General features: G+C 40.0%; 1 protein-coding gene across 2 annotated transcripts in view; it reads left to right on the top strand.

Annotated features, from left to right (window-relative positions):
• kcnab1a (potassium voltage-gated channel subfamily A regulatory beta subunit 1a) overlaps positions 1-27,511 on the top strand; it is an 88,781-nt gene that overhangs the window by 37,791 nt on the left and 23,479 nt on the right. For both annotated transcript variants that reach the window (XM_068708557.1, XM_068708564.1), the window contains exon 2: positions 19,186-19,229. In XM_068708557.1, coding sequence (XP_068564658.1) covers positions 19,186-19,229 — 44 coding nt within the window. The remainder of the gene's footprint in view (positions 1-19,185; positions 19,230-27,511) is intronic.

Below are 27,511 nucleotides of genomic sequence, written 5' to 3' on the forward strand. Positions count from 1 at the left end.
TCAACAGAGACCCAATCGAGAATACATTTCTAATATGATTTTGTTTGTGAAAAAAATGGTTTTAGGTTCATTACAGCTTCGCCAGTCAGCAAATCAGTAAATCGGTTTATACCACTTAGCAAGCACTTCCTCAACCGAAGCCTAGTTTATCACACTACACTCCTAGAGTCTACTAAACCATAAACATAAACAGCTGGCAAACACAAACATACCTAGGGACTCATGTCACCTAAACCGTACTATGAGTACATTAATGCCCATATTTCTGACCATGAACCATGTTCACTAACTGCCTGTTATCAACACTTAAAAACTCACTGCCTCTGGGAAGCAGCAGGTGCAGTCCAGCGCAATGGGAACAGTTGAAGCAATGAACTTCAGCCATGAGATGTTGAATAATTGACGTGATGAAAAGTCAGATCCGCTGTGTAAACTTTTCAGTAAAGACAAAGCTGTTGACCTGCTAAAATTTGATACATGACGAAAATGTGCAACATATTTAGAATACTACTCCATTTAGGAGAGTTAAATTGATGACAGTAGCCTAATTATAGAAAATAGAACTAGGGCAAAGTTAACAAGTTTAAAGACGTCACATTAACAACTGTCACCTGTTTTATGAAAGTGATCACTATCACAAGTGAAAAACTGGTAAAAAAGAAAGAAGTAAAACTAGCACCAGTGCCTAATAGAAAAGTACTATTGTCCATGATATTGAGAGTGATATTGTCAATGATAAAAGTAAACAAAATGAGTTATATTGCACATAATATATTGAAAGCGTGAATTCACCCCTGCATCCGCTTTGATGAGATGATGAATACGACCTTAAGTGGCCAAATCTAGAACGGTGAATGCTGAATTGATCTCGCACTACACTGAGGTGTAAAAAAAATCACAAATAAAACAAACTGAAAGCACCCCTAATTCCCAGCAATCCCAAACCCCTAACGGGGGATGATGACCCACTGAGATAATGAAACCTGAGCGAGCTCCTCTAGATCAGGTTCTGTGGTAACGATGAAGCTGATTGGTCCAGGCAGACGGCGTGCTTTTCTTTGATGGTGTGTAAAAGAGTCTTCTGTTCCTTTTTTTAATTCCCATCTTCTGAGATGTTGAGTAAAAGAGACAGAGCTAAAGCGCAATAGAGCAAATATTTCTTGGTGATGGACAAAACCTGGAAAGTGTTCAAACGAGAGAGAAATGGAGATTCTTCTAAGGTGACAGCACAGACCGTATAGGTGGAGTCAGGGATGCTGCAGTGTGGTGCACGGCGGAGCAGCAGTGGTGCTGTGTGGTGAATAATGCAGGATGGGGTGATCAAGCAATGTTTGCGGAGTGTGCTTATCTCATACATGAACTAATTCACAGATCATATGGTGGACTGACAGAACAGTACAGTTCATGAAGAAGATACATCTGTTTCTCAGTGCAGATCTACAGGAGAGTGAGTCGATGGAGAAGTCTACAGTCTGTATGCTACCTGAATTTGTTATGGCTCACTTTAGTATTAGCACTCTTACACTCATGCAGCATGTAGTTACTGTACACAGTGTTTTGTTTGGATTGGTAAACCTACAAATGTATTCTAAATCCCATTATAGTTCAGCAAAGGTCACCGTGTTACAGTTAATTCAAGATTCACTTTGTTTTATTAACCTTTTATATATCTCACAATTGAATCAAAGAGCTGGAGACATTTATTGATCCCTGAAGGGATTTAGGTGTCACACAGCGGGGGAGGATGCTCGGGCTGGATTTAGCCGATGCAGTCTAAATGCCAAACAGTCACCTTGTTCTATTGTAACATTTTAACGTAATGTTTTAGAGCATTCTGAATTCATAATAGATCATACTAACATGCACAATACATTAAAAACAAATTGTGTCCAAAAACATCTTGTGCTGTTCTTTAGACGAACAAAATAAGCAAACAAAGAATAGTTTATGCGGTGGGTTACCGTATGTTCAATATGCCTGTACAAAATAATGCCGAGGTAGTTGAAGAAGCATAGAAAAAAATGTCGTCCGGCATTGAAAAAGCACTTTCCTTTTATGTTTAGAAGACTGCAAGAGCGTGAACTCTGCCACCTTCTGCTCTTTGAAAAGGCTGCAGATGCTTTTTCCTCCAGGAAAACAGGAACTGTCTCTTTCTCTTACTGTCTCTTAGTAGTCGACGCTGATTCATAGAGCCTTGCTCCTGACAGGACATTTCACACATGACGTCCTTTTAATACTATTTATTGTAAAACACATCCCTAAAAAGAAACGGTATCTTGTATTATTTTGGCTTTGTTCAGTGTCATTCATCATCACTATAAAACAATACAGTGATAACAACCATAAAACAGCAATAAGTAATAATAATATGCTGGAGATTCAGCAGGGCTTGTCTCTCCCCTGGAGCAGCCTAGGCTTTTTATTGTCTACAGCAGTTTTATGACATTTATTAAACTGTTTAAGTGTGTGTACTCGTGTGTGTGTGTGTGTGTGTGTGTGTGTTTCAAGACCTTTTTGTGGGAGTGCAGGCATGCATGTGTGTATCTGTATTAATGTGAATGGGGTGTGTGTGTGTGAATGCATGTGCGCTGTTCATCGAAGTCTATAAAGCAGTAATTTAGTGAAACCATCGGAGCGTTTCTGGTCTGCTGCTCTGTAGGATTTATTGATTGTGTCCCCACAGTCCTCAGTTCCCCAATATGGCCAGAAAGTCTGCTGGCTCTGACTTTTCTCTGCATCCCATGAGTAAATTTAATTAAATCTCTGCACTTGAGTGTGTGAATATGTGTGTGTCAGAACTACTGCATGTTGGAAGTATGAATGCTTGTAAAAAGAAGCATTTATCTCACTAAATTCTGTCTGCTAATGTGCATGCATATGTATTTTTTTTTGTTTTTGCATATGTGTGTTTGTGCTAGGGTTCGTGTGTGTCTACGAATATGAGTATGCGTGTGTGTGTGTGTGTGTGTGTGTGTGTATTTGGATGTGTTTTAGAGTGTGTCAGAGTTGTTCCTGTGTAGCTACAGCATTCCTCATGATGAAAGGCTCCTGAACGATATCACAGCCCATCAGAGTGAAAGTGTTCTCCTTTAATCTGAATGAAGCCTTGAAGTAAACTGCTTGTGTGAGAACTTTAACAGCAACAGTGTGTCTTTGGGGGATGAAGGAGTACTATTTATATATTTATTTTTTCTAGGAAAGTATTGAGGAACATGGAGATTTATTTACCTTCAATCCATGCTTACACCAAGATACAACAATAGTTTCCTTCCCCATAGTAAATCGTTTTTTCAGGTATATAAAGAACCAATTCTACTGTAAGGGCACCCTCAAATCAACTCAGCTCAATCCTTAAAAACAAACCAAAAAATGTGAGCCTCTGTACATGCAACCAACTGTGGTTTTATTTATTGTGAGGGAGAATCTGATTGTACCAGCAAGAGGAAATGAATATAAAACATGTTTTTTTGATAATGTTATTCATTGCCATATGTTTCTACAGCTAGAAGCAGATAGATGCTGACATTCATAGGCGGCAGAACATTATGAGATGAACTCAAGGGAACAATCTGAACTGATTTAGCTATTTCTTTATGCATTCGTGAATCCCAGAGATGGTAAATTATAAGACAAGTCCATCATGCTTTTACTAAAGCCACATGGACTGAATGCACTTTTGTTGAGCCTGCAGCATGAAAGGCTGAAACTCACTCAGTGTGAGTCCATCTGACTTTAAGGTGAAGAGTGGTTTGAACTTTGAAACTCTTGATGTGAACAACACACAGAGTGCATGTGTCTCCCTGTCTCTATGATATTTGGCAGCTCATTCCCCCTTCTAATGAGGCCGATTCAAAACAGCTATTCACATTTTTGATTACAACTATGAGTTCTGGTCGAGCATACAGTTACATAAGCCTTAGTGTCCAAGTCCCGCACACCATACCATGACTTCTGTTTACAACTTCTAGACCTTTATATAGAAGGTGGCTATTGCAAGATGTAGAGATTAAAAACATCAATAAGCTTCTTTATGTTTGAATCGGCCCTTTTTCTACTGATATTGTGATCACTCCATCTACAGGGGGAAAATGTGCAATCTCAAGTACCTCAGTTAACAGTAAATAGTGATTCTACAGCACACGTAATGCTTTGCTGTCGGTATGATCGAACCAGCAGAACAGTTACAGCGCGGGCTAAAGTTCTATTGTGGCTAAGGTGTCTTCCCATTGAATGCATGCAGTGAATAGGTAGTTTTAATCAAAGGTGATATTATTATCTGCATTTCATTTTTTTTTGTTCCTTCAGTAAATTACAGAGATCAGACTATTTCAGTTTATTATTCTATAATGATGATATATCGTTCTCTGAGAAGAAATGTACTCCTTTCTGAAAGTAGCTGCAGAAAGCTTCGTAACTACCCGTCGTTATGATAGCAAATGTTTAGTCTTAGTCAAATGTTTTTAAAGATTCCAGGGATTAAGTGAAAATGTAGGAGTTCAGGCTCAAGTTTGGTAGACAAACACCAAAAAAAGAAGAAAAAACAGAGAAAGTTTACACATTCTTATACACTTTACACATGTTTTTTGTTCATATTGCACCATTTCCCCACATATTGTAATCTATTTTATTTATTTAAATACCACAGCACCATCAGTATTTATTAGATGTACTTGATATTCTCTGCACTATGTTTTTCTTCCACCAATGCTATCTAGTTAATTACTCAGTGCTTCACTAAGACATTCCTGGTGGACTCTCCCATCATGCAATGACATTCTAGTTTGAAAACGTGCTTCTCTAATGTAAGGCCCGTGACCCAGTGGATGAAAGAAAAGCTCATTTGTGTAAATAATTAATTGGAAGCCTGGTCTCATTGTCACATAGTCATTGGATCAACATTGTTTCCCTTCTATAGACTGCATAAATTAGACCACTTGAATGGGGAGTAATGCCAGGCGGTTTGATTGTATCCCTCACTATTGATCTCAGATTCACTGACAATAATGCAAAAAAATAGCCCTATATGAAATGGCATGATAATGATGTAGCCTTTGCACTAAACAATTCCTAATATGTTATGAGTGTTATGTACAGTATGCATTAAAATGTCACCACAGCTCTCATTCAATTATTTTGTAGATATATTTAGTCCATTTCCATGGAGACTCCCATGCTACTGAAAATGAGGTACTTTGAATAATTATGTCGCGTAATTAAGTAGTGCTTGAAAAAAAGAAGAACACAGTTTGTAAGAATTTCCAATTTGATTCTAAAAAGCAAGCGTACTTATAAAGTATGGATATGGATACATCTAACAAAAGTAAATTGTGCAGAATTGTTGTTTCTGAAACACAAGTGGTTCATGACCTCAACTCAATATGATTTCTTGAGACCATGACAGGTGATGACAAGAAAATGAATTCCTCTCCGTGTGCCTATCTGTGTGTGAACATGCCTCAGTGTGTGGTGTGTGTGTGTGTGTGTGTGTGTGTGTGTGTGTGTGTGTGTGTGTGTCCACACATCAATGTCCTCTATCGATTGAACTGAAGTCTTAATTGGTGTATTTAATGACCCTTTAGGATTAGCTGAACATGCTGCAGATCGACAGAAACAACAACGGCCTCTCTTCTTATTGCTCATTGGTCTGTGTTTTTTGTGATCTATCTATTATCAATGAGGTGTCTACAGTTGAATCATTGCGAAGAAGAAGAAATTATTTTAAATCTTACCTTGTGACATTCACACAGTTCAGGGTTTCAACCTACGCTCTTCTAGACCACTTAGATTCAGTTTCTGTGAGTTGGCTGCTGTCTCAGTTTGTCCACCTCCGTCTCTCTGCAGCGCAGCAGTGAGTCTCAACACAAAGAAATCCACCGTGTGTCCTCATGTACAGCAACAGAGATGCTGCCCAGGTGACAGCAGCATCGGCAGACAGACCTTTGGACATCAGACAGAAAATTCTGCTGAGTTTTATTTTCACAGCCATCAGCCTGCCTGTCTTCCTTGTCTCTCCTCCTAGTTTGTAAATTTGAATCATAAACAATGCAAAGTCATCACTATAAGCGGCCAAGCCTTCCATCTGTATTAATGTGATGTCTTTGCCCCATGCCAGCCTTGTCTGGTGAGTGTTAGTGTGTCTGACAGATCTATATGTAAAGATGGATCTTTGAGAATAAGTCCTCTCTTACATTTCATTCATTATCACAGCACTGAGAGTTTGTTGTTTTGTCAGCAGTTTGTTCGTTCGTCTTTTGGTTGCAGGGATCTGTTGGCAGAAAGACACATTAATCCCCATTTAAACTATTAGAGTCTGGTAATAGTGGATGTTGCATCCTTAATTTTAGAGCAATATGAATCTGATGTGGCTGTCATTTTTATAATACCTTTCAAGTACAAACTTTGTGTTCAACCAACACACAACTGTTAAAGCAGACTAATTTCGCCTGACATGTAAAGTAACACGACATCACGTTTTTTTTTTGTCGTGCAGCAGTTTGTCTGACCAGCTGCTCATGTATGTGGAAGTGCAGATCAGCATGTTTTCCATCCAGGTTGAGAGCTTCATCTTGTGTAAAAAATTCTCTGGAGCCGTACACATAACAAGGAAAAATTGCATTACAGGTCCTCCCCCCCGGTAAAATGAATCTAGGCCGAATCGTGATATAAATCCTCACTACTGAATGCAAGGTTGCGAAATCAATAACACGGTAGAAGTCGCAAATATATATAGCGTGAACACATCCATTTGTAGTACACTTTATAGGCACATCACTCTATTATACACAGAGAAACACACGCTCACAGTGAGCGATGTGTCAAGTCAAATGGACAGACAAACAACTTTCACCTGAAACTCTGTTAAAACGCCCAACTTTACAGCAGAATGAACGTGTGTACAGTCTCGATAGCTAATTGCCCCTTCATGTCAACTGTATGGGGGGTGAACTTTTATACAACTCACCTGTATAAATTATGTTATTGCTTAAACTAAGGCATAATTGAAGGCTGGTGGCTGCTTCACCAACGATCCACCTCTTAGCCCAGAGTCCGGCTGGTTCGTCAATGCAAAGATGGACATTTTTTAGGATGATTTGAATGATGATAGCACCAATTGTTGGAGCCAATTAAGTATACTTGAGTTTGATATATACGCATTGTTCCCCTCCGCTGGTCAGACTACTCAACAGATGCCCACAGGATACTGAACCCCTGTTGAAAGGAAGTGAGGCCTACATGAAAGAGGGCAAAGTTAGAATTGGCGGCCAGAGCGAGTAACGGCAGCAACCGTTATTGATTAATGAGCAATGAATGTTATTAGGGTTTAATTTTGTAAGACATCCCATCTATAATGGTTCTTACACACATCTACAGCAGAGCGCATTGCTGTTTTTCAGTCATATACATGTTAGTTGTGGATCATGAACGCCATACTGAACTATTTTGTTTGTTTTAACTGGAATGTGCATGTGAACTCCCCTCTCTCTGCTCTGGCTGGCCGCTGTAAAGGTGTAATCCAAATAAAATGGATTACTAACTGCATATATGCTGGACTAGTGTTATAGTCTGACTGTAGCTGAAATATTTAATGTTTTTATTTAATACAGTATATTGCTATTAGAGCAATCATTTCAATAGTGTCACAGGAGACCAGAGGCTCAATAACATCTCGCACCAATTCTTTTGTAAATCATTTATTTGTGTCATGTCACCTGGTTGGTCGATGGCATTTTCACTGAATGCCGAATAAAACTAGGTCAATCGGTCAGTTGGTCTGTTTGTCCATCCCCCTCCCTCTTTATGGGGAGAGAGCCCAATTCAACAGCAGAAAATCAAAGGGACATTTTTCATACAATCACAATTATGGTGCTGAATCTCATTACACTGAATACAGGATAGCATTACAACTGTACGAGCTTCAAGCTGCATGTGTGAAATAGAATCTGGGATCTTCTAAGAATCTCATTTAGTGTTTATTTTGTTTTGCCTCCGGACTTTGAGTCTAGGTCCACATTCGAGGTTTGGGGAAGATTGCATCAGAGCTAGCTGTTCTCACACACTAGAAAGAATGCATTGATTTTTTTCCCTTCTCAAAGAAGGAACCCCAAACAATGTGGTAATGTTCTGAAAAAGAGTTTTGTTAAGTACTCAAGAGCCTATAGCTTCATCCTCTTGGTGCTGGTGTCTCGCAATATTAACACGTTCAGAAGAGAAATCATGACTCTCAGCTCCTTACGCTTGTGCCACTGTAATCTTTAAGGATTTACCCTCAAGCCACACTCCAATGTGAGTGCTTTAATTTCCATATCTTTAATTTCAACAGAATTCTACTCAACAGCTGTTGTCAGAAACAAAAGCATGTCTGTGCAGAAACAAGTGCCATTTCTTTTAGAACAAATCTGGGAGGAAAAAAAAAGTTCTTCCCTCGTCAGCATTTCCTCCACATTCTGTCCTTAGTTTGCACTTGAAGTTGCTGCAGCTCTCTACTGTATTCTGCCTCTCAAGTATACAGTGTCTGACAATAGTTTGCAATGCCTCGGATGGAAAAAAAAAAAAACATTGGACAAAAGATGACTGTAGTAGTTGACTGTTAGAGGGAAATGATTCTGTAGTGTTATGGATCTTGGTCAGTGGAAATTGCTTGTCCTCTTTCAGATGTACTGGCTTTATATATATAGCTTTGGAAACCATTTAGTCTCTGTTGCTGAACAGCAAGACCACTTGACAACAAATGGATCAGAGACTTTGTCAGAATGAGTCAGGCTGAAATGTGAGGATCTTTTGCCCACGCAGCCACTCTGAGCCACCGCAGGCACATATGGAGCTGTGCTCGGTTATGTCCGTCTGTGACTACTCAACCCTGCACATAGTGACTGGTGAACCCACATACATAGATGATCGATTCTGAATTGTCTTCAACACGTGTTAAAACATCCACTCAGCCTTTCAGCAGTGCCATTACACTGATGAACACCATAACACATGAGCAAATACATCACTAGCCTGTCTCTGTGAGCATGAAGCTAATTGTGGGTAATTTGCATTTTGAGCACCTTACTTAATGCAAATTGGCCTCAGGAGGAAAAAAAAATCAAGAGGTATGTGTGTATTTTACATAACAAGGACACCGCCAGGGTAGCAATCCAGTTCTAACAAACCCGGTGGTGTGTTCTTACTGTAGGTGTGGAATTACAGTACGCTGTAGGTTCTTTATTATTTTCCCATATAGAGACCTGAGACCTCATTCCTCATGTCCAAGTTAGCCTCTGTTGAATAAGCCTGGAGTTCTCTCATTAATCTCTTTAAAAAGCTGAGACACAACATTGGGGTTTAAGCAATGTGCAGTCAAATTTAAGCTCCTGTGAGTCTCAACCCCTCATCGGCGGTTTATGAACACTAACAAAGTAATATATATTTTTCTACATTTCTCAAATTGATTGTCCAGGACAGTAGAAGACTGAGAATATAAAAGAAGAATATAAGAGCTCCATACTGACACACTTAGAGTTGTACAGCAAGCTACATGCAGAGACAAATTGTCCAAACTTTGTAAGTTCACCTACAGTGAACAGTGATGCTAGAAGGCTACACATTTATCGTGAGTGTATTTATATAACAATTTTCTATACTGTAGATGTGTGGGTGGTAGAAGCATTGCATTGGTAGGTAGAAGAAAGCCAAGAGTTGCATGAAGGAGGTTGAACAAGAGCGTCATATTCTCGATGCCTTTCTATTTCTGTCGGGAGGTTTATTGTTTCATGTTGATGACAGGAGGTGTTGATCTCTCACACACCTGTATTAAAGGAGCAATGAATGACATTCCGAGGATTAAAACAACTATAGTGGAATCAGTTTTTACCTGAGCAGAGAATGAAGTTGCTCTCTCTCTCTGTGTGTGTGTGTGTGTGTGTGTGTGTGTGTGTGTGTGTGTGTGTGTGTGTGTGTTTTTATCCCAGCGTTAGCTACCAGCCTCCGGCTCAGGCGTTGAGAAGTTGAGGGCAGTTTAGAGGCAATAGAAATGCTCCCAATCTCGCATGCAGCACCTTCAGTATATTTAGTTTTGACATACACCAAGGGTGCAAATACTGCACAGCAATGCATTTTACCCATGATCCATTGCTGAATCAAATACACCAAGCACACGTGTGCACACAGGCACCACCACAAATCTCTACACTCTCACGTTTACTGCTCTCGTCACAGTATTGCAACTGTGAATGTGTCAAAAGACTGATTTGCTGAAAGTGTGCTTCTTACTAGTCCCATTGGCGGTGTTATCTCGCCTCGCTGGCGAGGTGACAGCTATTATATTACTCCCATACGCAGGCAGCTGCATTACTCTGCCTTCATATAGGCTTTGAGAGCTGCACCCTCCCTCACAATCTTCAAACACCCCCCACCCACTCAGAGCTCGGCGCTAGATGGGCATGAAATGGTCCCACTGCTGAGATTGCTCCCGAGTTCACGGAAAGCGTTTGGCTCATACGGACGCGCAGGTACGGACACGTACAGGCACAACATGCAAGCAGATGCATGTACAGCCCAGCATGTGCCGCGACCACATACTCAAATGTATTCATGTGTTTATGCATGCATGACTGCACAACTGCAAAGGCACATTTACACAACCACACGCACACACAGATTACTTCCAAAAGAGACTTTTAAAAAAAATGATGCTTTTTTTTTTTTTTTTTTTTTTAGCATTTATTTGTTTTCCTATGGGATTATGGGTGTCTTTGAAGCAATGGACAGAAGGTGGATGGATGTGCTCTGGAGCTACAGCCTGCAGGATATTGCAGCACGGCAGATAACGTGGTGGATGTGAGGAGGGGACATTTCTCCCTGTGTTGTGTTGGTTTAATGTAACGTAAAGATTCTAAAAGATATGATTGGAGTTGTTTTATGTTTTTGTCATTGTCAACAAAGATCCAAACCAAAAATGAATTAGTCCGTCTCTCAGTACTTTATGACTTTTCAGAATGTGGCCCCAGTTTTTCTGCGGATTGCAGCGGTTTGCTTTTTTTCTTAGATGTGTTAGACGAGCCTAACAGTTCAAATATCCTCTACTTTCCAGCGCAAGGCCATGGAGTCCCACCCAGTGGTTGCGCTTGGCTGCTCGCACCAAACGGGCATTTCTCTGCGCTGGTCAACAAACGATGCTGCTCCTCTGCTGTCTCTTGGTCCCCCCCCCCCCCCCCCCGCAAGTTCAGAGATTTTCAACTAGAAGCATACAGAGTGCTCTGAAATGCTTCTAATGCTCTCTCCTCATTGGGAACAAAAGAAAAAACAAGATGCTCGGCATAATGCTTTTGTTTGATTGAAAAACCCTCCAAGGTGTTTTTAGTTAGAACGTCCTGACTGTTGCCCATGGTGACTGTTGTTCTACGTAGCGACTGGTACATTGGACTTAGAAAGGGAGGGAGCAGCTGATTGGTCCATGGGATGTAGTTGCCATAGTAGTGTATCAGCTTTTTAAATCTCATGCAATAAATCAATGGTTGTTTTGCAGAAATCATTGATAAAGTATTATTTTACAGCCACAATGTAAGTAGATCAGTTAAAAGACCCAGAGGATAGCATTCACAGGGTATCCGTATGATTGTCTGTTTTTATTTCAGTCTGTTCTTCGTTGTTTCCTACTGAAGGCAACTTCATCACTCTCATTTTTCACCCCTAATTATAATCAAGTCTTTAATTGGTATGTCATTAATCACCATAAACACAGTCTTGTTCTGATCTGCAGCTCCCTGGTGCAGTTTATCAGCGTCTCGCTTGCTCTGTTTTTTTTTTTTTCACTCTCTGGTTCCGTTTTTCCATCTGGCCGACATAATTGCATTAAAGCTCGCACATCTTGTAGGATTTGGAAGTTGTGACATTTTATCGGAGGTTACAGAATTTTGTGTTTTCTCATCTGAGTTTATTGATGTGTCTCATAGTTGATATCTCAGCAGATCTGTGTTGGCTTTTTTTAGTTCTTTTTAATCAATCATCGCAACTATCTCCCTCTCTTAATTACTCAGTCAATTAGCTATGGAGAGATAATTAGTCTGCACATCATGATGCTTATCTACAGATGGCTTCCTCTTCCTCTCAAGTGAAGTCATTAGCAATGCAGCCTTTAACCAAGAGAATATTTCATGCCAATATATTATCACAACTTGCTATTACTGATTAGGAATGTGTATGTCTTATCCCCCCCCCCCCCCAATTGCAGTTATGCAATCTTAAAGCTACAGAATAGAATGACTTTCTAGTGTTTCATCTTCTTCTGTACATCCCTATCACATGAGCAGACTTCTAACAGGACTTGGCCCATTTATTTCCTCTGGTGATGTAAACTCAGCAAATATGTCGAGGAGTTGGATGAATCTTAAGTTGAAGATGTTTAAAAGAGAAACACAAGAAAACGTAGAAAAGTCAGCAGCAGCTAGGAAACAAAAAGTAAAGGGGCTGTTTGCCAAGTTGCCAAGTAAACTACTGCGTAATTCAGGCACCTTGCAGACCTCCGCAGTTGAATATGCAATTGAATGTGATGAATGTAGGCCGACACAGTGGACTGGTTGCAGAGTTGTCATGTTTAATGGATGATAGCATGCAAGTGGGTGGTAAAAAAAAAAGGGTGAGAGGATGGGCAGATTGTTGGTCTGTGTGAGAGGAGATGGATGCACACATGATTACTGCAATGTCAGTATATGCTTTTAAATGATTTGCAAAACTACATGTAATCAGTTTTTGTTTAAGCTAAAACCAATCAATGTAGTTTGAATGTTTGCAGGTGATTTTCTAAAACTAGTAAAATGCTTTCCAAAACAAAAATAGTACATATTTGATTATTAAATATAAAGTCATGAAATGCACTGTATAAACATAATTGCCTTGTACAGATGGACAAACATGTTACTGTGCAGATCGGTTTTACATGAGGTCACAAGGTTGATTGTCATGAAGTGCTGGAGAATTGCATGTGTGAAGACAACAGATAGTCAAACTAAGAGGGCAATGAAGAAGTATCAGAGAACCAATGTGGAGAAACAGGGAAAAAAAAGAAAGTGGGGACAGAGAAACATTTGTGAAGGCATAGACGGACAGAAAGACAGTGACATAGAGGGAGATTCAAACAGTAAATGGAGTTAACAGAAACCATAGATTATGGTTAGCACACTCTGCTTTATGGTCAGTTTTACTCTAAATGGGACCAGAATTTACTAAATGAACATCATGCTGTATTGAAGAAGACTTCAAACTAGTGATTGAGACCATAAACTCGTGTTTACAATGTTTACTGAGGTAATAAATCAAGTGAGAAGTAGAGTCATTTTCTCATAGACTTCCATACAATCAGAATTATTTTTGCAAGCAGAGGAGTCGCCATTAGAGAGAATGCCAGTTTAAGGCACTACCGCATTGGCTTCACTTTCCAGATCCTGTCGTCTCCATGGAGTGTGAAGTTTCAACATAGACGAGCAATGTGTGTTGCCAAAAGTTGGGTGATTACTGTAACATTGTAACCTACTTTATCTGGAGCTCAGGTGGCCTTTGGCATGCTCTCCTGCTTTCCTCCTTGTCCTCTCCCCCCGCCCGTCTCATTGACTCTCTCTAACACACACACACACACACACACACACACACACACACACACACACACACACTGTTTTAGACTCGATGGAGAAGTGTGTCAGACGGTCTCTCGTGACTCATAACTTTTCTGTGTCGTAAACAGTAATTCAGAGTTCATTTTTGAAATCGGTCACAAAAGTGAAACCAATTCCACAAAATCACTAAAGGAAAAGTACACCCATAAATAAAACACTGACAAATATTGACCATATACTTACAGGGGCGGCCAAGCAGGAAGTTATTTCTGTGCTGGGTTAGCTTTCTTTGAAATAAACTGTCCATGGCTGTTACATGATTCTAAGGGAAATAGATATGCAACATTATTTAAAAGTAATCAACTCAAAGTAACCATCAATACAATGTCTTCATGAAAAAATGTATTGAGAAAATGAAAATACATTTTTAATAATCAAGATGTGACATTCTCATTGTATTTTCATCATCACATACACACAGACGCTCTTATCCAACCGTCTCACTTGTTCAATCTGTACAGAATATTTAAGTAAATTAGTTTAGTGCAAGAAATAAATGCACCACTCATGGTTTTGTAAAGTGCCTTAATGAACATTTTAGTCGTTAATCTCAAAATGAGATTGATAAAACAAGGATTAATGCTTTTTGTCACCTCAAATATAGAGACAATGCTCTTACTTCTAATGTGACTTCATGGCCAATTACACCCAACTGTCTAGTAAAAACAATTTTTTATTATATATTGTTAATTTTGTAGACTGGCAGCATAACCTTATCTTCTCTTCCTGCATACTGAGCAGCTCCCTCAGCTACTATAGCGGAGGAGGTAATGGGTGAGTCAGTGACAGATCTGTGATGATTGTTGACGAGAGAGAGAGAGAGAGAGAGAGAGAGAGAGAGAGAGAGAGAGAGAGAGAGAGAGAGAGAGAGAGAGAGAGAGAGAGAGAGAGAGAGAGAGAGAGAGTTGGCAGATGAACAGAGAGGATAATATTGCCCTAGTATCGGGGGGGTATTAGAGAAAGTCATTACTGTCCATCATCAGGCAAATGAAGACACGTTTAAGTGGAGATGAATAGCCTCATTGATGGAGAAGGCTTGTTATGGTATATCTGCTTGGAAAAGCAGCTACGGGGGGGTTCATATTTCAATAAATATTTGATGGGCGAGGGTGTGTGTGTGTGTGTGTTTACTGGTGGGGCTTTGGTTATTTATGTGTGTGGCTATAAGCGTTTGCATATCTATGAAGAGTCATTTGAAAGGGGTTTTAAATGAGGGAGAAGCTCACTTTCTCACTTCATCTCCCAAGTGGGGAAATCTTCTTTTCTTCTTTTCTGCATCATTCTCTCTATCTCATCTATTATCCTCTTCACCGCTGTTCTTTCATCCATCTCGCAATCTATTGCTGTGAAAGCTGAATAACGGGATGCATTGCGTAGGTTCAGCAGCATCTGGGCCAACCAGGCTGATCTGAAAAAAGTTATTTGTTTTATTACTTCAGTCAACATAAATCAAACAGCGGAGCTTTCCACAATCGCTGCCCGGCTGCTGGCAAAACAACTGATTTAATTTAATAATTTAAGTCCAGCCGGCTACTTTATTATATTATTTTTTATTTCATCTCCAGTGTTTGAAAAAAAAACATCACGTGACTATTTACAAAAGCTCTAATCAGTTAGGACAGACAGATTTACAGACTGTGAGCTAAAACGCACAAGAAGCCTTATTCTCCTTTAGAATAATTCGTTACATGTTTACAATCGGGAATGCAAACCTTTTGAAATATGCAATTTTGTAAGATCAGTCAGTGCAGGCAATAAGACGAAAATGGTAGCATTGGAAGGTGCTAGAGGAAGCAAATTTGGGCTTTTACGTGAAAATATTTCACCAGGAGGGCATGCACCCGAACCCCCCCTAGATGGCTACTTTTTCCCCATTAGCTGGCTACTCCATATCATTGTGGAAAGCTCTGCAACAGTGACCAAAAGACAGAATACCCGGCTATAAATGCCAAGTAGCTAGAACACATAAGATACCATCACTCCATTGGCAACAAAAGTCCTCTGAGTGGATTATGGTTGTGGTATCACTCATCTGAATGTGCCGTTTTCTGCTTTGATAGGTGATCTGTCTGTTCTCTGCTCTGGCTCCAACCAAGCTTTTCTCTTTAGGCCTGAAGTAGAGGTCCTCTGTATCGTAATCATTCATGGTTGTGGCCAGGGAACAGCGACATCATCATTAATCGCCTGCAGGGCACCCAAAGCCTGACTCAGCGCCTCTAGTCCCCCTGATCTAAATTTGAAAGGTTGCCCTGACTATAGGCAGGCCTGTCATTTTTGGTTTTTTTGGGCAAGAAAAGCAACTTTACATAACTTTTATTCATGCTTTTTTAACCTGCTCACTCCTGTTCAGGATCATTGCAAATTTTTGGTGAAAGACAGCAAGATTTAAGCTGGACACAGAGTATCAATACCTCACATTGACTTACATCAGACAGCGATTATCCACTTACTTAGGACCTAGACTGTGGAAGGAAACTAGGGGTGTTGTTTTATACTCGTATTGACGATAACTGTGCTATTTATAAATTAATAATTGATATCATGTTAATAATACACATATAATATTGTGTAAATAATCCAGCACCTCTGAAAGGTTACTCTCTCTACACCTCCCTACACTCGTATTATGAGTGTAATTGACTTTCAAAAAGAGACAAAATGCACAATAAACAAAGGTTAACGATGAATTTGACTGAGCGATGCTTGAACCATATTCACACATAATTGTCTCTCGGTGCTGTGTCTGCAGAGCAAAATAAACTCCTGTGACTTGTTATTCAAGAGCACCTTGTATAAAATGTTCAGTGTCCTTTGTGGAGATTCTGTAGGTTACAGAGGATCTAATGCATCACCAAGAATCAATTCACTAAGGGTGTCTCGATTTTTATGCCCAATTAACTATTCTGATATTGAAGGATGCGGCGGTGACATGTCAGCAATGCGCAACTAAAGCGGATTTGAAAGATGAGCAAAAATGTCAGATTGCTGACAGCTGTGAATAATGTACTTGTCAATCAATGCACAAAACTGAGCCTGTGAATCTGATGCTTTTATTGAGGCTATGAATGTTTTTAATTCAGCCAATGAGAAACCTAAAATATGAGAATTTGAATTACTTCATAATAGTCTGTGCATTTCCATTGGTTTGTGTTAAGGGTAGAACCCTATTTGCAGTGAAAACAACAACATGTACTGTACCCCACAAGACGAGTGACACAGATATGTTGTTTTCTGCATTTCGTTCAGGTAGAAATTAAACTTTCCATATTGTGTGTGTTCAGCTTAACAAGTCTTAACTGTGATACAAGTATATCACTCGCTTTTGGAACACAGAAGTTTCCTTCTTGTACTTTCCAGTTCTTAAAGTGTGATTAAAAATAGCAAGTTTTGAAATAATAATTTTGACGGGGATTTTAATTTGAGATCAATTTTCAAGTTTTCTCTCTAAATATGATTCCATAGCAAGTTGGAAAGTGCAGACATACCATATTCTAAACTGTGCCACCTGTACTGCCGACAAGCTGATTAATTAGAGCAGTGGTTTTAGCTTTGCACCTGCTCAAAACTCAGAAGTCTGGTATAAAAGTGTGTGTGTGTGTGTGTGTGTGTGTGTGTGTGTGTGTGTGTGTGTGTGTCCTGTAGCATCAGTTTAGTCATTAGTCCATGGATGCTGTCACAGGAAGCTGACATGACAGGACAATAACTCTTCCTCATGCTTGATTGGACATGGCAGGGATCTGCCAGTCTGCTTACAGTAGTGGAACAGGCAAGAAGGACAACCTCTGCTGTAATATAAGAGTTAGTCAAGCATCTTTCAGCTCATTTATCTATATATGTTTTTTTTACAAACCACAAACTTTACTGTTTTGCATCACTCTCACTGCTGTCTTCAGCATCGTTTTCATGTGAACTAGGTGTCTGTTTTTAGCAAAAAACCTCTGTAAACCACTTTGCACACTACCTGTCTGGTGATCTATCTGGTGTACATAGTGGAGCATTTATCAGCAACAGATAGATTATGATCCACTAAAGTTAGGCCCAATACGAGCTGGATAACTCCCTGTTTTTGTTATCTTCGCTGTCATCTTGACTGTAAGGGAGCCGGGAGGGACAACTCAGCGAAACTCTTCTTTGTTTGGGAGGAAAGAGGGAGACACACCTGCCAGAGAGCTGCACTCTACTGAGTGCGCTTTTCAAGTTCCTTATTTATTCTCTCCAGAGGGGATCCTCAGCTGGTTCAATTGTGGCTCAGTGGTAGAGCAGGGTCGTCCTTCAATCAGAGGACAGGCGGTTCGATCCCCGGCTCCGCTAGTCCATGTCGATGTGTCCTTGGGCAAGACACTTGGGCAGAGTCCTGATGGACAGGTGGCACCTTGCATGGAAGCCCCTGTCCATCAGTGTGTGAATGGGTGTGAATGGGTGTAAATGACATGTAGTGTTAAAGCACCTTGAGTGGTCGGAAGACTACAAAAGCGATATACAAGTACAAGTCCATTTACCATGAACAGGGTAAATGGACAATGACACTATAGACATTATAGTCAGCATGTTGGTGATGTTGTTGGTTAATGACGTTGCAAAGGCAGGTCTGGAATTATTTAATAGAGGGACAGACTAAATGCTGTGTGTATGGATGCATGTATATGACTCAACACACACACACACACACACACACACACACACACACACACACACCAAAAAAAAAAAATCTAATTCAAGCAGAGATTGTGTGTTGTCAATGACACAGCTAATGAGGCAACTAGCAAGCTAATAGCATGCATTATGTGTAGAACATACACACACACCTACACACACACACACACACACACACTCACACACTCACAACCGCACGTCATCTCCATCCTGCAGTAAACCATTTGTAACTATTTATTATTAATTTTTTTTCACTACTGCGTGCGCTGATTTGATTGGTGTTTTCCATTTAGTCCAAACAGTGTTGATGTTTCTTCATTAGTGCGTCTTCCTCTTGTCTTATTTCGATCTCCATCATTCTGTTATTGGGTGTTTGTTCTCATGGCTGACTGGAAAGTACCATTAAAGGCCTGATGACCAGGTTTCCTCCTACACACATACACGCACCTATTTACACACGGTGGGATGTTGACAGTGTCGGCACGACCACCTTCAAGGTCTGCGAAAGGGAAATTCAATTTCCTGTTGTGGAGAAATCAGGAGAACTGTCAAGCTGTCATGTGATTGTCTAAAGCACAGCAGCAACTGTCCACTTGTAAAAATGAAAGGCCTGATTGTTATTCACTTGACATCATTTTGCATACACAATTTTTCATCCACTACGGATTGAAATGTCCAACAAAATACAACTTTGAATATGATTACGGTGGAATTGGATTACTAGCTGATCCTTATTCTTTGAATTGTGTTAACAGATGATCCAGGGTTTTGCAGAATTTTCTTTACTGATCTTCTGTTTGGAAGATCCTCTAACTTATTTGGTTTAATACATGTGTTGGATTTAGCTTCCATGTGATTCCCTTTTCTTCTGTTTTTGCAGGAACCTTGGAAAGTCAGGACTCAGAGTATCTTGTTTAGGACTGGGTGAGTAGACTCTCGGCTTCACTACCCATAATGCCTTTCTCCCTCAGGCCTTACTTATCAGCAACAACACCAACTACATTGACTAAACAAATAACACAACAACAAAAAAGAGACCATCTTAAAATACAACACCCTGTTTCTATCGTTTCATGTAGAATATGTGTCGACAAGTTTAACCTTAAGTCATTTACACACTTTATTAAGTCACTTGTTTGGACTTGGCAAAAGTAAAACAAACAACATTCAGAATTTAAGGTCTGGGAATTGAACTATTAAGTTCAGATTGTTTTCTTATCAAACCAACAAATCTACTTTGGTGGTATAATTCATGATCAACACACACACACACACACACACACACACACACACACACACACACACACACACACACACACTAGTGCCATATCAATGTGGGTTGCTGGTAAAAAAACATGTTCACTTCTCATACAAGAGACTCAAACCCACTCCATTTCAGCTTCAATATATAGTATGAGAGTGGGTAGAAGACAAAACACACACACACACACACACACACACACACACACACACACCATGGTGACAGATATAGGTATGCTGTGTGTGTGTGTGTGTGTGTGTGTGTGTGTGTGTGTGTGTTTACTTGTTCCTGCTATCTCAGACAGAGTTGGAAAATTAATTGGAGGCAATAGAAGCAGGAAGATAAAGGCTACTATACACATCCACTGTATCTAGGCCTACAATATTAGAACGATTGAATCATTTTAAAGATTGTAGAGAAATTACAGGATACAGGGCTTGAAACTGAACGGTTCAGAAAACAATCTTTTGTGTGTACTTCATTGTTTCTTTAAAAGGATGTTGAACAGTCTTTTGATTGGCTGACCATCTCCTCAGTATCATCTTGATCGCAGGAAATGGAAACAAAATCTGGTGAAATAAACGTTAAGTTGTTGGACAAGGAAAGTTTTGCTCCAACAATGTAACTAAAGTTGTTTTGACCACCTGAGTACTTACTGTATACAAACCAGATTTATTTATTAATTCTACACTTTTACACACATTTCTACAGAATTGTTTCTTTGCATAAACCCTTAGTTTGAAAAACCATCACTTAAATCCCAAGCAAAAGACACATGAAGAGTTATACATAAGTAGTTCTTCAGTACCTGTAGGATCCTCTGGATGAGATAAAACACCTTCCTCACCGTTCTCTCTGCTCAGAGGCCCTCGGGGACTCAGGTCAGCCACCTTCCTGTAAATCGGATCACAACTTCCAGTTCTCACGGAACATTAGCTTTAGCCAGCTTAGAGAGGTCAACGTTCACCAGGATGTTTCATACAGCGTCCACAAACAGACGATTCAGTCGCATTTTAAGAGGTAAGATAGACTGTCCACAAGTGATCAGAAAGAGTGTAGATGTCAGCTACAACTAGGGATGCTCTCCGAAACTCTGTTCTAAAAGGGGAACCGGTTGTAAATGAGTCAAAACCGATTGATAAGGAGTTAACGGTTTCTTGTCTCTGTCTTTGCATGAGGTGCGGAGTTGTGCTTTACTCTGACACACACACTGACTCCGGTTCAAAACAAGGTGAGACACACATCATGACAGAAAGAACAAAAAGACTGAATGTGTGGTTACATTTTACTCAAGTAGATGGTGAGAACTCTCTAAGGGAGGTAATACCAGCAATTTAATTACTCTGCAGAACTCCTCCATCGCACCAGACAAACTCAGCGACGGAGGACGTATTAAGCCGCAGAAAGCAAAGAGAAAATGTCAACACATATTGTTCTTCTCCACGTTGTCCTCCATAGTGCTCTGCTCGTAGCAGCGTGGATTCTGCTCAGTATTTCCACACAATGAGATCTGATTTGAGTGGCCAGGTTGTCTGGACGGAGACGCATCGGTAGAGAACCGATTGGAATTGCATTTCAGACCACCTCCAAAAGTAGTTTGGATCTGATTTGCCAAAATCTATTTTTGTGTGGTTTTTTTTGCTGCCCAGACTTTCTAAAAATCAATCTGGATAGAGTCTGGAAATGCCAAAAGAAACCGGATTTGAGCTGGTAGTCTAAACAAGGCCTAAATTGTACTTCTGCTGACTAAGCGTCCTCATATTTGCTGATCTCATATGGCGGTGTCTTTCTTGCATGGATTTTAACTTGGCCAAACCTGATGTAGTTTACTCAGTTATAGTTTTCAGCCGCTCCGGCTTCTCTGTTTACCAGCTGATCCCAATGACCACATTTGGCACAAGGTACCTCCAGTTTTAGATACATGCATCATTTGTGTTGCTTGACATCAGATATCACCAAATAGCACGGTGGTTAATTTCTGTTTTTGTTTTGACTTGCCTGACCTCATTGGCATTTCAAAGTCCCCCTCGCCTCAAAGATGTGCTTTGCTTATTGATGGTTGACCTTCACTGTGCAGAACGATGTTTGTATAAAAAAAAAAAAGTGTCAAACTCGTATGCACAGTCATCTGCTGAAGCCGGAAAGTTCATCTGTGCTTTTTCAATGAGGTAGAAGGAATAGATGTAATTCTAAGAAGTTTGAACTGGTTAATAGACACGTTTTGTAGAAAAACTATAGCAGGCACAATTTATAATTCAAAGCAGAGTATTTACATTCATCCTAATTATGTGGAAGTGATCTTTAATGGTTAACTTGAGAAATTGCAAAATTGTGCTTTTCCTTTTTTGTATGGTTCTAATTGTATTTCAGTTTTGCGTCGCTTTACCCAGCACTGTATCGCTGAGTTGATGCTGATCTGTCCGTGCAGGGTCAGCAGGGACCTTTCAATATGAAAAGCGTCTGAGCTGGGCTGAATAGATTTGTGAAGTTGAACCAAGATGTGTCGGTGGTATAGATTACATAGAGAGAAGCTTTTTTTTTTTTTTTTTGGTGCCATGGAGAGCTTTTGTTTTTCAGAGTGTAATGTCTCTGTCTCAGGGCCGGATCTGAGCGCCGCTGCCCCAGGTGGTTCACGGTAGACTGAGAGGTCTGACTCAATATGGCTGAGCCTTAACGGTACAGAAAAGGTCAGCATAATGCCAGCTGCCTGCCACATGCTGCGCCCAGGGCGGACATGATGCTTGCAGGGGGAGAGGAGGAAGAGAGAGGGCAAAGAGCAGGATGCTAAATATTTAACTTGAAGGAACAGTGCCAAGATCGATGAGGATGTAATATGTATGTGTGTGTGTGTGTGTGTGTGTGTGTGTGTGTGTGTGTGTGTGTGTGTGTGTGTGTGTGTGTGGCATGTGTGCAGATTTACAGAAGAATTCAGCAGAACCCACACACTTGTATGTATGACTGAAAAATGAACAAAACACACATTCAGTCATGTTAAATCACGATTCAGTCATTTGTCTCCGTTTGTCGCTGGTTGTGTGAACCACAGCCAGGAGGAGACACAACTGTCGCAGGAGTCACACAAGAGCCAATCTGCAACAGCATGACGATGCCCCGAGAGAAACACCGTCTCACATTTACATCATAGTGGAATCGTTCAAAGACTCCTTTTTCACAACATTGCTTGCAGTTCAGAATTCCCACATCCTATTTCTTCGCCTCTTCGCTGTTTCAGAACATTAGATTAAAACAGACTTCAGTAGTTGTTTGTGGCGATTCCTAAAAATGTAATTTTAGAGTGCTCTCTGCTCGCTGTATTACAGCTGCAACGTGACTTGATACCCAAGGCTGCTTTTAAAACATTGAAACTAAGCTGGAAACCAGAATGCGTTTTTAGATGAAAAACCCAAACGTTATGCAACAGTAAAGGAGCAGAGTGACCTTCATATGGAGTGACTGGCTCATATCTACTTCACTTTGTTGCTACGAGGACAGTGATTGATTGCTGCAGTATTTAGGATGCAGACCTTAAGCGTGCTCTTAAGCAAGGCAGTGATGGTGCAACTCTGACCTTTTAATTATGTTCGGCATTGTCTGTGTACGAATTAATGCTAATTTAATCTTTATATAATGTTTTTTTTTTTTTTCCTTTTTTCAATTAATTAAGAAAAAAGTTGACAAAGTTTCAGTGCTGTGTATGAAATGAACCATTACCACTTAAATATGTTTAATGAGCTGCACAATATGAAAAAAAAAAGAATTTGTCAGTAGAATCAGCCAGCAGCTGACTACCCATTAATAAGACTCTAGTGAAGAGATAATCACATGCATAGTTATTACTTTCCTCTGCTATAAACTTCTTGCTTCTGATTTAAAATTTAAATTGTGTTTGAGTGTAAGATCTTTATTTCTGTTCAGTTTATTATAATGTTCTGTGTAGCAGATCATTTTCTAGTTGGCTGCATTTACTCTTCATTGTTTTAAATGGGAGAAATAAATATCTCGCCTTATTTAACTCATATTTATATACACACATTACATGTGTGTGGCTGAGGAATTAATACCAGTAATAATTCAATATTCTGGGGGACTTTAGGGAAAAGGTTTTCTTTCTAATGCCGATTTTTTTGGGGGGTTTGGTTAATTTGCTGTCTGCTAATGTAGGAGAGAATCTGAACAGGCAGATGCATTAGTATTCCACACACACTGTCATTAGGGCCAGAGTGCAGGACGAAGGGAGGGGTGATGAGATGAGAATTGAAAAAAAGGAGAGGAAATATGCGACTCCTTGGCAGGTTTGTATCTGTCCTGAGAGTCTCCACCTCTTACACTCTTTCTCTCTATGAACTGAGCTTTCTCTCTCATCCTCTGATCCATCTTCTCCTCCATCCATCTGTACCTAAACTCTTCATCAACTCCTCCCTTTTAATGTCAGCACAGGAAGAGGAAAAATAAACGGAGACATTTAAGCAGAACAGACATTGAACCAAGAGAAATAAATGCCTTCTTTCCTTTCTTACTTTCGTTCTTGGTATTGCTGTTTATTTTCACTCGCACTCACGACTCTCAATTTCCTCCTTCATGTTTTTCTCTTCTGCTTTCTCTGCCCCTGTTCACATTGTCCTCCGAGGGCCCAGCTGCTGGTACGAGTAGCTTGTTATTTGGTTAAAAGAGGTTGAATAGAGGTTAGCTCTGTGCTCAGGCAAGATCAAAAGGGCACACACACACACACACACACACACACACACACAGTTTGCCGTACAGCAAGCAAAACACTTTTGACATTTGCAGAGGATATTTTATTATCATGTATGAGAAACTTTTTTTGCTGTATTTGCTATATACAGCAACCTTGATATTAATAACAGTACTATATAGCACTGTGCTGCGCCCTCTTTTTCCTGGAAGCAGTTCACATTGAGAAACCAATATATAGTCAATTCAATATCAGTTATTTGCACTCCACTAACAATACAAAAAAAGTTAATTTCCCATTCCAGAAGAGTACAATTTAATATCAGTTAATTTTATGCGCATCTGAAAATGTCACATTCTCTTTCCACAGTGTAAAAACCTCTCACCAGTTAAATGCAACTGAATTGATTTATATTATAAAAACTGATAATCGTAGGAGAGAGGCCCTGATGGTGGATTAATTGATAACAAATAAACGCAGGGAGCTATGCAGTGGCTTCACTTTGCTGTCAACACACACACACACACACACACACACACACACACACACACACACACAGGTCTCAACGACGCTAATTGGTTGTGAAAATTGGAAAAACAGAGCGTTTGTATGTGCAAACCCGTTTAATTGGCTGACAAAACAAAAAAAGTCAGTATCTGAACCATAAGCGAGTTCTTTTTTCCCTCACACATGCCACACACTGTGTCCAGGTCCATATTTGCTCCTGCATGCTTGCTGCACTGCTGCGGTGCTATTGACTGATGAATTATTAAAATGGTTCTCCCTCGAAAATCCTGCGGTTTTGAAAAGAAAGCAAAAGGATGGACCTCAGCATGTTTTCCCTGTGGTTCTTTTTGCAGGGGAGAATCGGAGTGGACCAACATGTTCTATACGGCTTCTTTCCCTCTACTTCTACACTTGCTTTCCTCTCATCTGTTTTTTACTTTGACTTGCACTTTAACATCATCTGTTAAAATCTACAGCTGTGTGGCTCAGCATCCTAATGCCATTACATTTCCTCACAGTACTAAGGAGAGCAGACAACCATTGACCATAAGTTACTTTCTCATTGCTCAGTGTCCACTCTTTTTACCCTCAGTAAAGTAAAAGTCTGAGTTGATTGTGATGTTCACCTTGATTCCTCCTTCTCGCTTGCAGCTGAAACATTGCATCAGACTGAGAGTTATGCTCCGTTTTGCTGAAATCACAAAGTACATTGTATTTTATCAGTCCAGCTGTGATGATTGTGGTATTGATCAGTAGAATTGTGCAGCATGTGAAAACAACAATATGAACAACCCTAAAATACCATGCAACTAAATGCAAAAGCCCTTGAACAAATACTCAAGCTTATTATCTCTGTTGATACTTTCTCAGAAAGAAGTTGATTAAACTTTGATCTTTTGTGAGGCTGAACTTTGTGATGCTGTTTTCAAAAGCCTTCTTTCCACTTTTATGTCAACTGGGTACAGAAAAACCCCCAGAAACATATAAACATATTATTTTCGTGATGTGTTACATTGTAAAGGGTTGTTATTGTTCTGTGAACCCCAGGTAGGCTGCTGCTGCTGAAAGCGTAGACAAGACAGAAACCGATAGATATAACAGTATAGACAAAGGCGATTGAAGTAGAATAGTCAATAGAACTTGAAGAAACTGTACAGGAGACGGGGGCATGCCACTGAACAGAAAATAGGTGCAAAGGATGGCGTGTGTGTGTGTGTGAGTTTTTTCCTTTGTGTTTGTGTGTGTGTGTGTGTGTGTGTGTGTGTGTGAGTTTTTTCCTTTGTGTTTGTGTCTATATTCTCTACAAAAATACAAGGTGCCTTGCTGGATCTTCAAGCTTTAACTCACTCTGGCAAAATCAATTTGCTCTGATCATTTGTAGTGTTGTAGTGTTTAGAACACATCGGCAACAGCATAACAAAAATCTCCTTGGTTCGATTTCAGCTTGTGTCCTTTCGCTCCTTGTTTCCTGTCTGATTACCAGCTGCGACAGCGATGCTGGTATTGTTTTCACCTTGTGAGAGTGTGTGTGTGTGTGTGTGTGTGTGTGTGTGTGTGTGTGTGTGTGTGTGTGTGTGTGTGTGAGAGAGTGTGAGTGTGTGTGTCAGCATGGCAAAATGTGATCCTGGAGCAACGTCTCCTCACACGATTCGAATGATATCTTACGAAAAGTTACTCCTACATTTTTCGCACATTTTCCTACAAAAGCCAGCAACACGTGTCAATTTCAGCTTGTTAGACGCAAACAGTCTTTTCATAGTGAACTTCTGTATCCACAGAAAACGACTGTTAGGTTTAGGAAAAGGGTTGGGGGTAAGGGTTCCACCGCCCCTCCTGCCTACACTGTGTGGGCTATTGCGTTCTTTATACTGCCTCATTCACGATTATATGGATAACACCTATGAATTACAGCAGATTATTTTTCATATTTATAGCTCTGAATGCTGTATGAGACCAGCCTGCCTGGAGACACAATTTGGCGTCATGGCCTCTGTGATCCCATCACAAGATGGTCTTTAGTTTTATCCTTTTGGGTGTCAAATAGAGGCAAGACTGACAAAAACAATCATTATTATATATATGATTCATTCATTATTCATTAATAATTGATTTTAGCTCCTTGAATCGTTCAAAAATGTGTCTGTTAGAAGATCACGCAGGTACAGTTTTCCATATATAAGCCAAGTCCACAACCAGTTAAGAGATGTAGAGCTCGAAAATTAGTCCAACAAAAGAATATGACTCATGCTTTCTATCTGTAGGCCGACGAGCTGAGAAATGCTGAAAACGAGAGTTATTAGGTCAGTCAAACTGAGACACTAGAGAGAAATGTTTCATCTAAATGTGTGCCATCTATCACGCTGCCAGGCACGCAGACTGGATTCAAGACTGAAGAATCAGGTCAAAAGGATTCACAACAAAGCTGAAAAAAACAAATGACACCGCTTGCCAAAGCTAAATCTCTATCATCATTTTCTCACTCCATGTTCTCCTCATTTTCTTTTCCATTCCCTTATTTTCTCCTTCTCTTCGGCCATGAACGGTTGGGCTCACATCAGCTTTGCCTTGTTTCTTTCGACATCTCGATCGAAGTGCTTGACGTGTATGGATACGCGGCATAAATATCTCTATAATGGGAAAATATTAAAAAAATCGTTGCTGAGAGGAAAACACTGGGGGCAGTGAAGTGATTTGAAATCGAAATCAATTCAAACAATGACCTCCTGATTGTACCATTTATATAAA

This window comes from Cebidichthys violaceus, unplaced genomic scaffold (assembly GCF_023349555.1).
Source record: "Cebidichthys violaceus isolate CVI_PGR_0920_01 unplaced genomic scaffold, fCebVio1.0.p SCAF_1, whole genome shotgun sequence".
In the NCBI taxonomy this organism is placed as follows: domain Eukaryota; kingdom Metazoa; phylum Chordata; class Actinopteri; order Perciformes; family Stichaeidae; genus Cebidichthys; species Cebidichthys violaceus.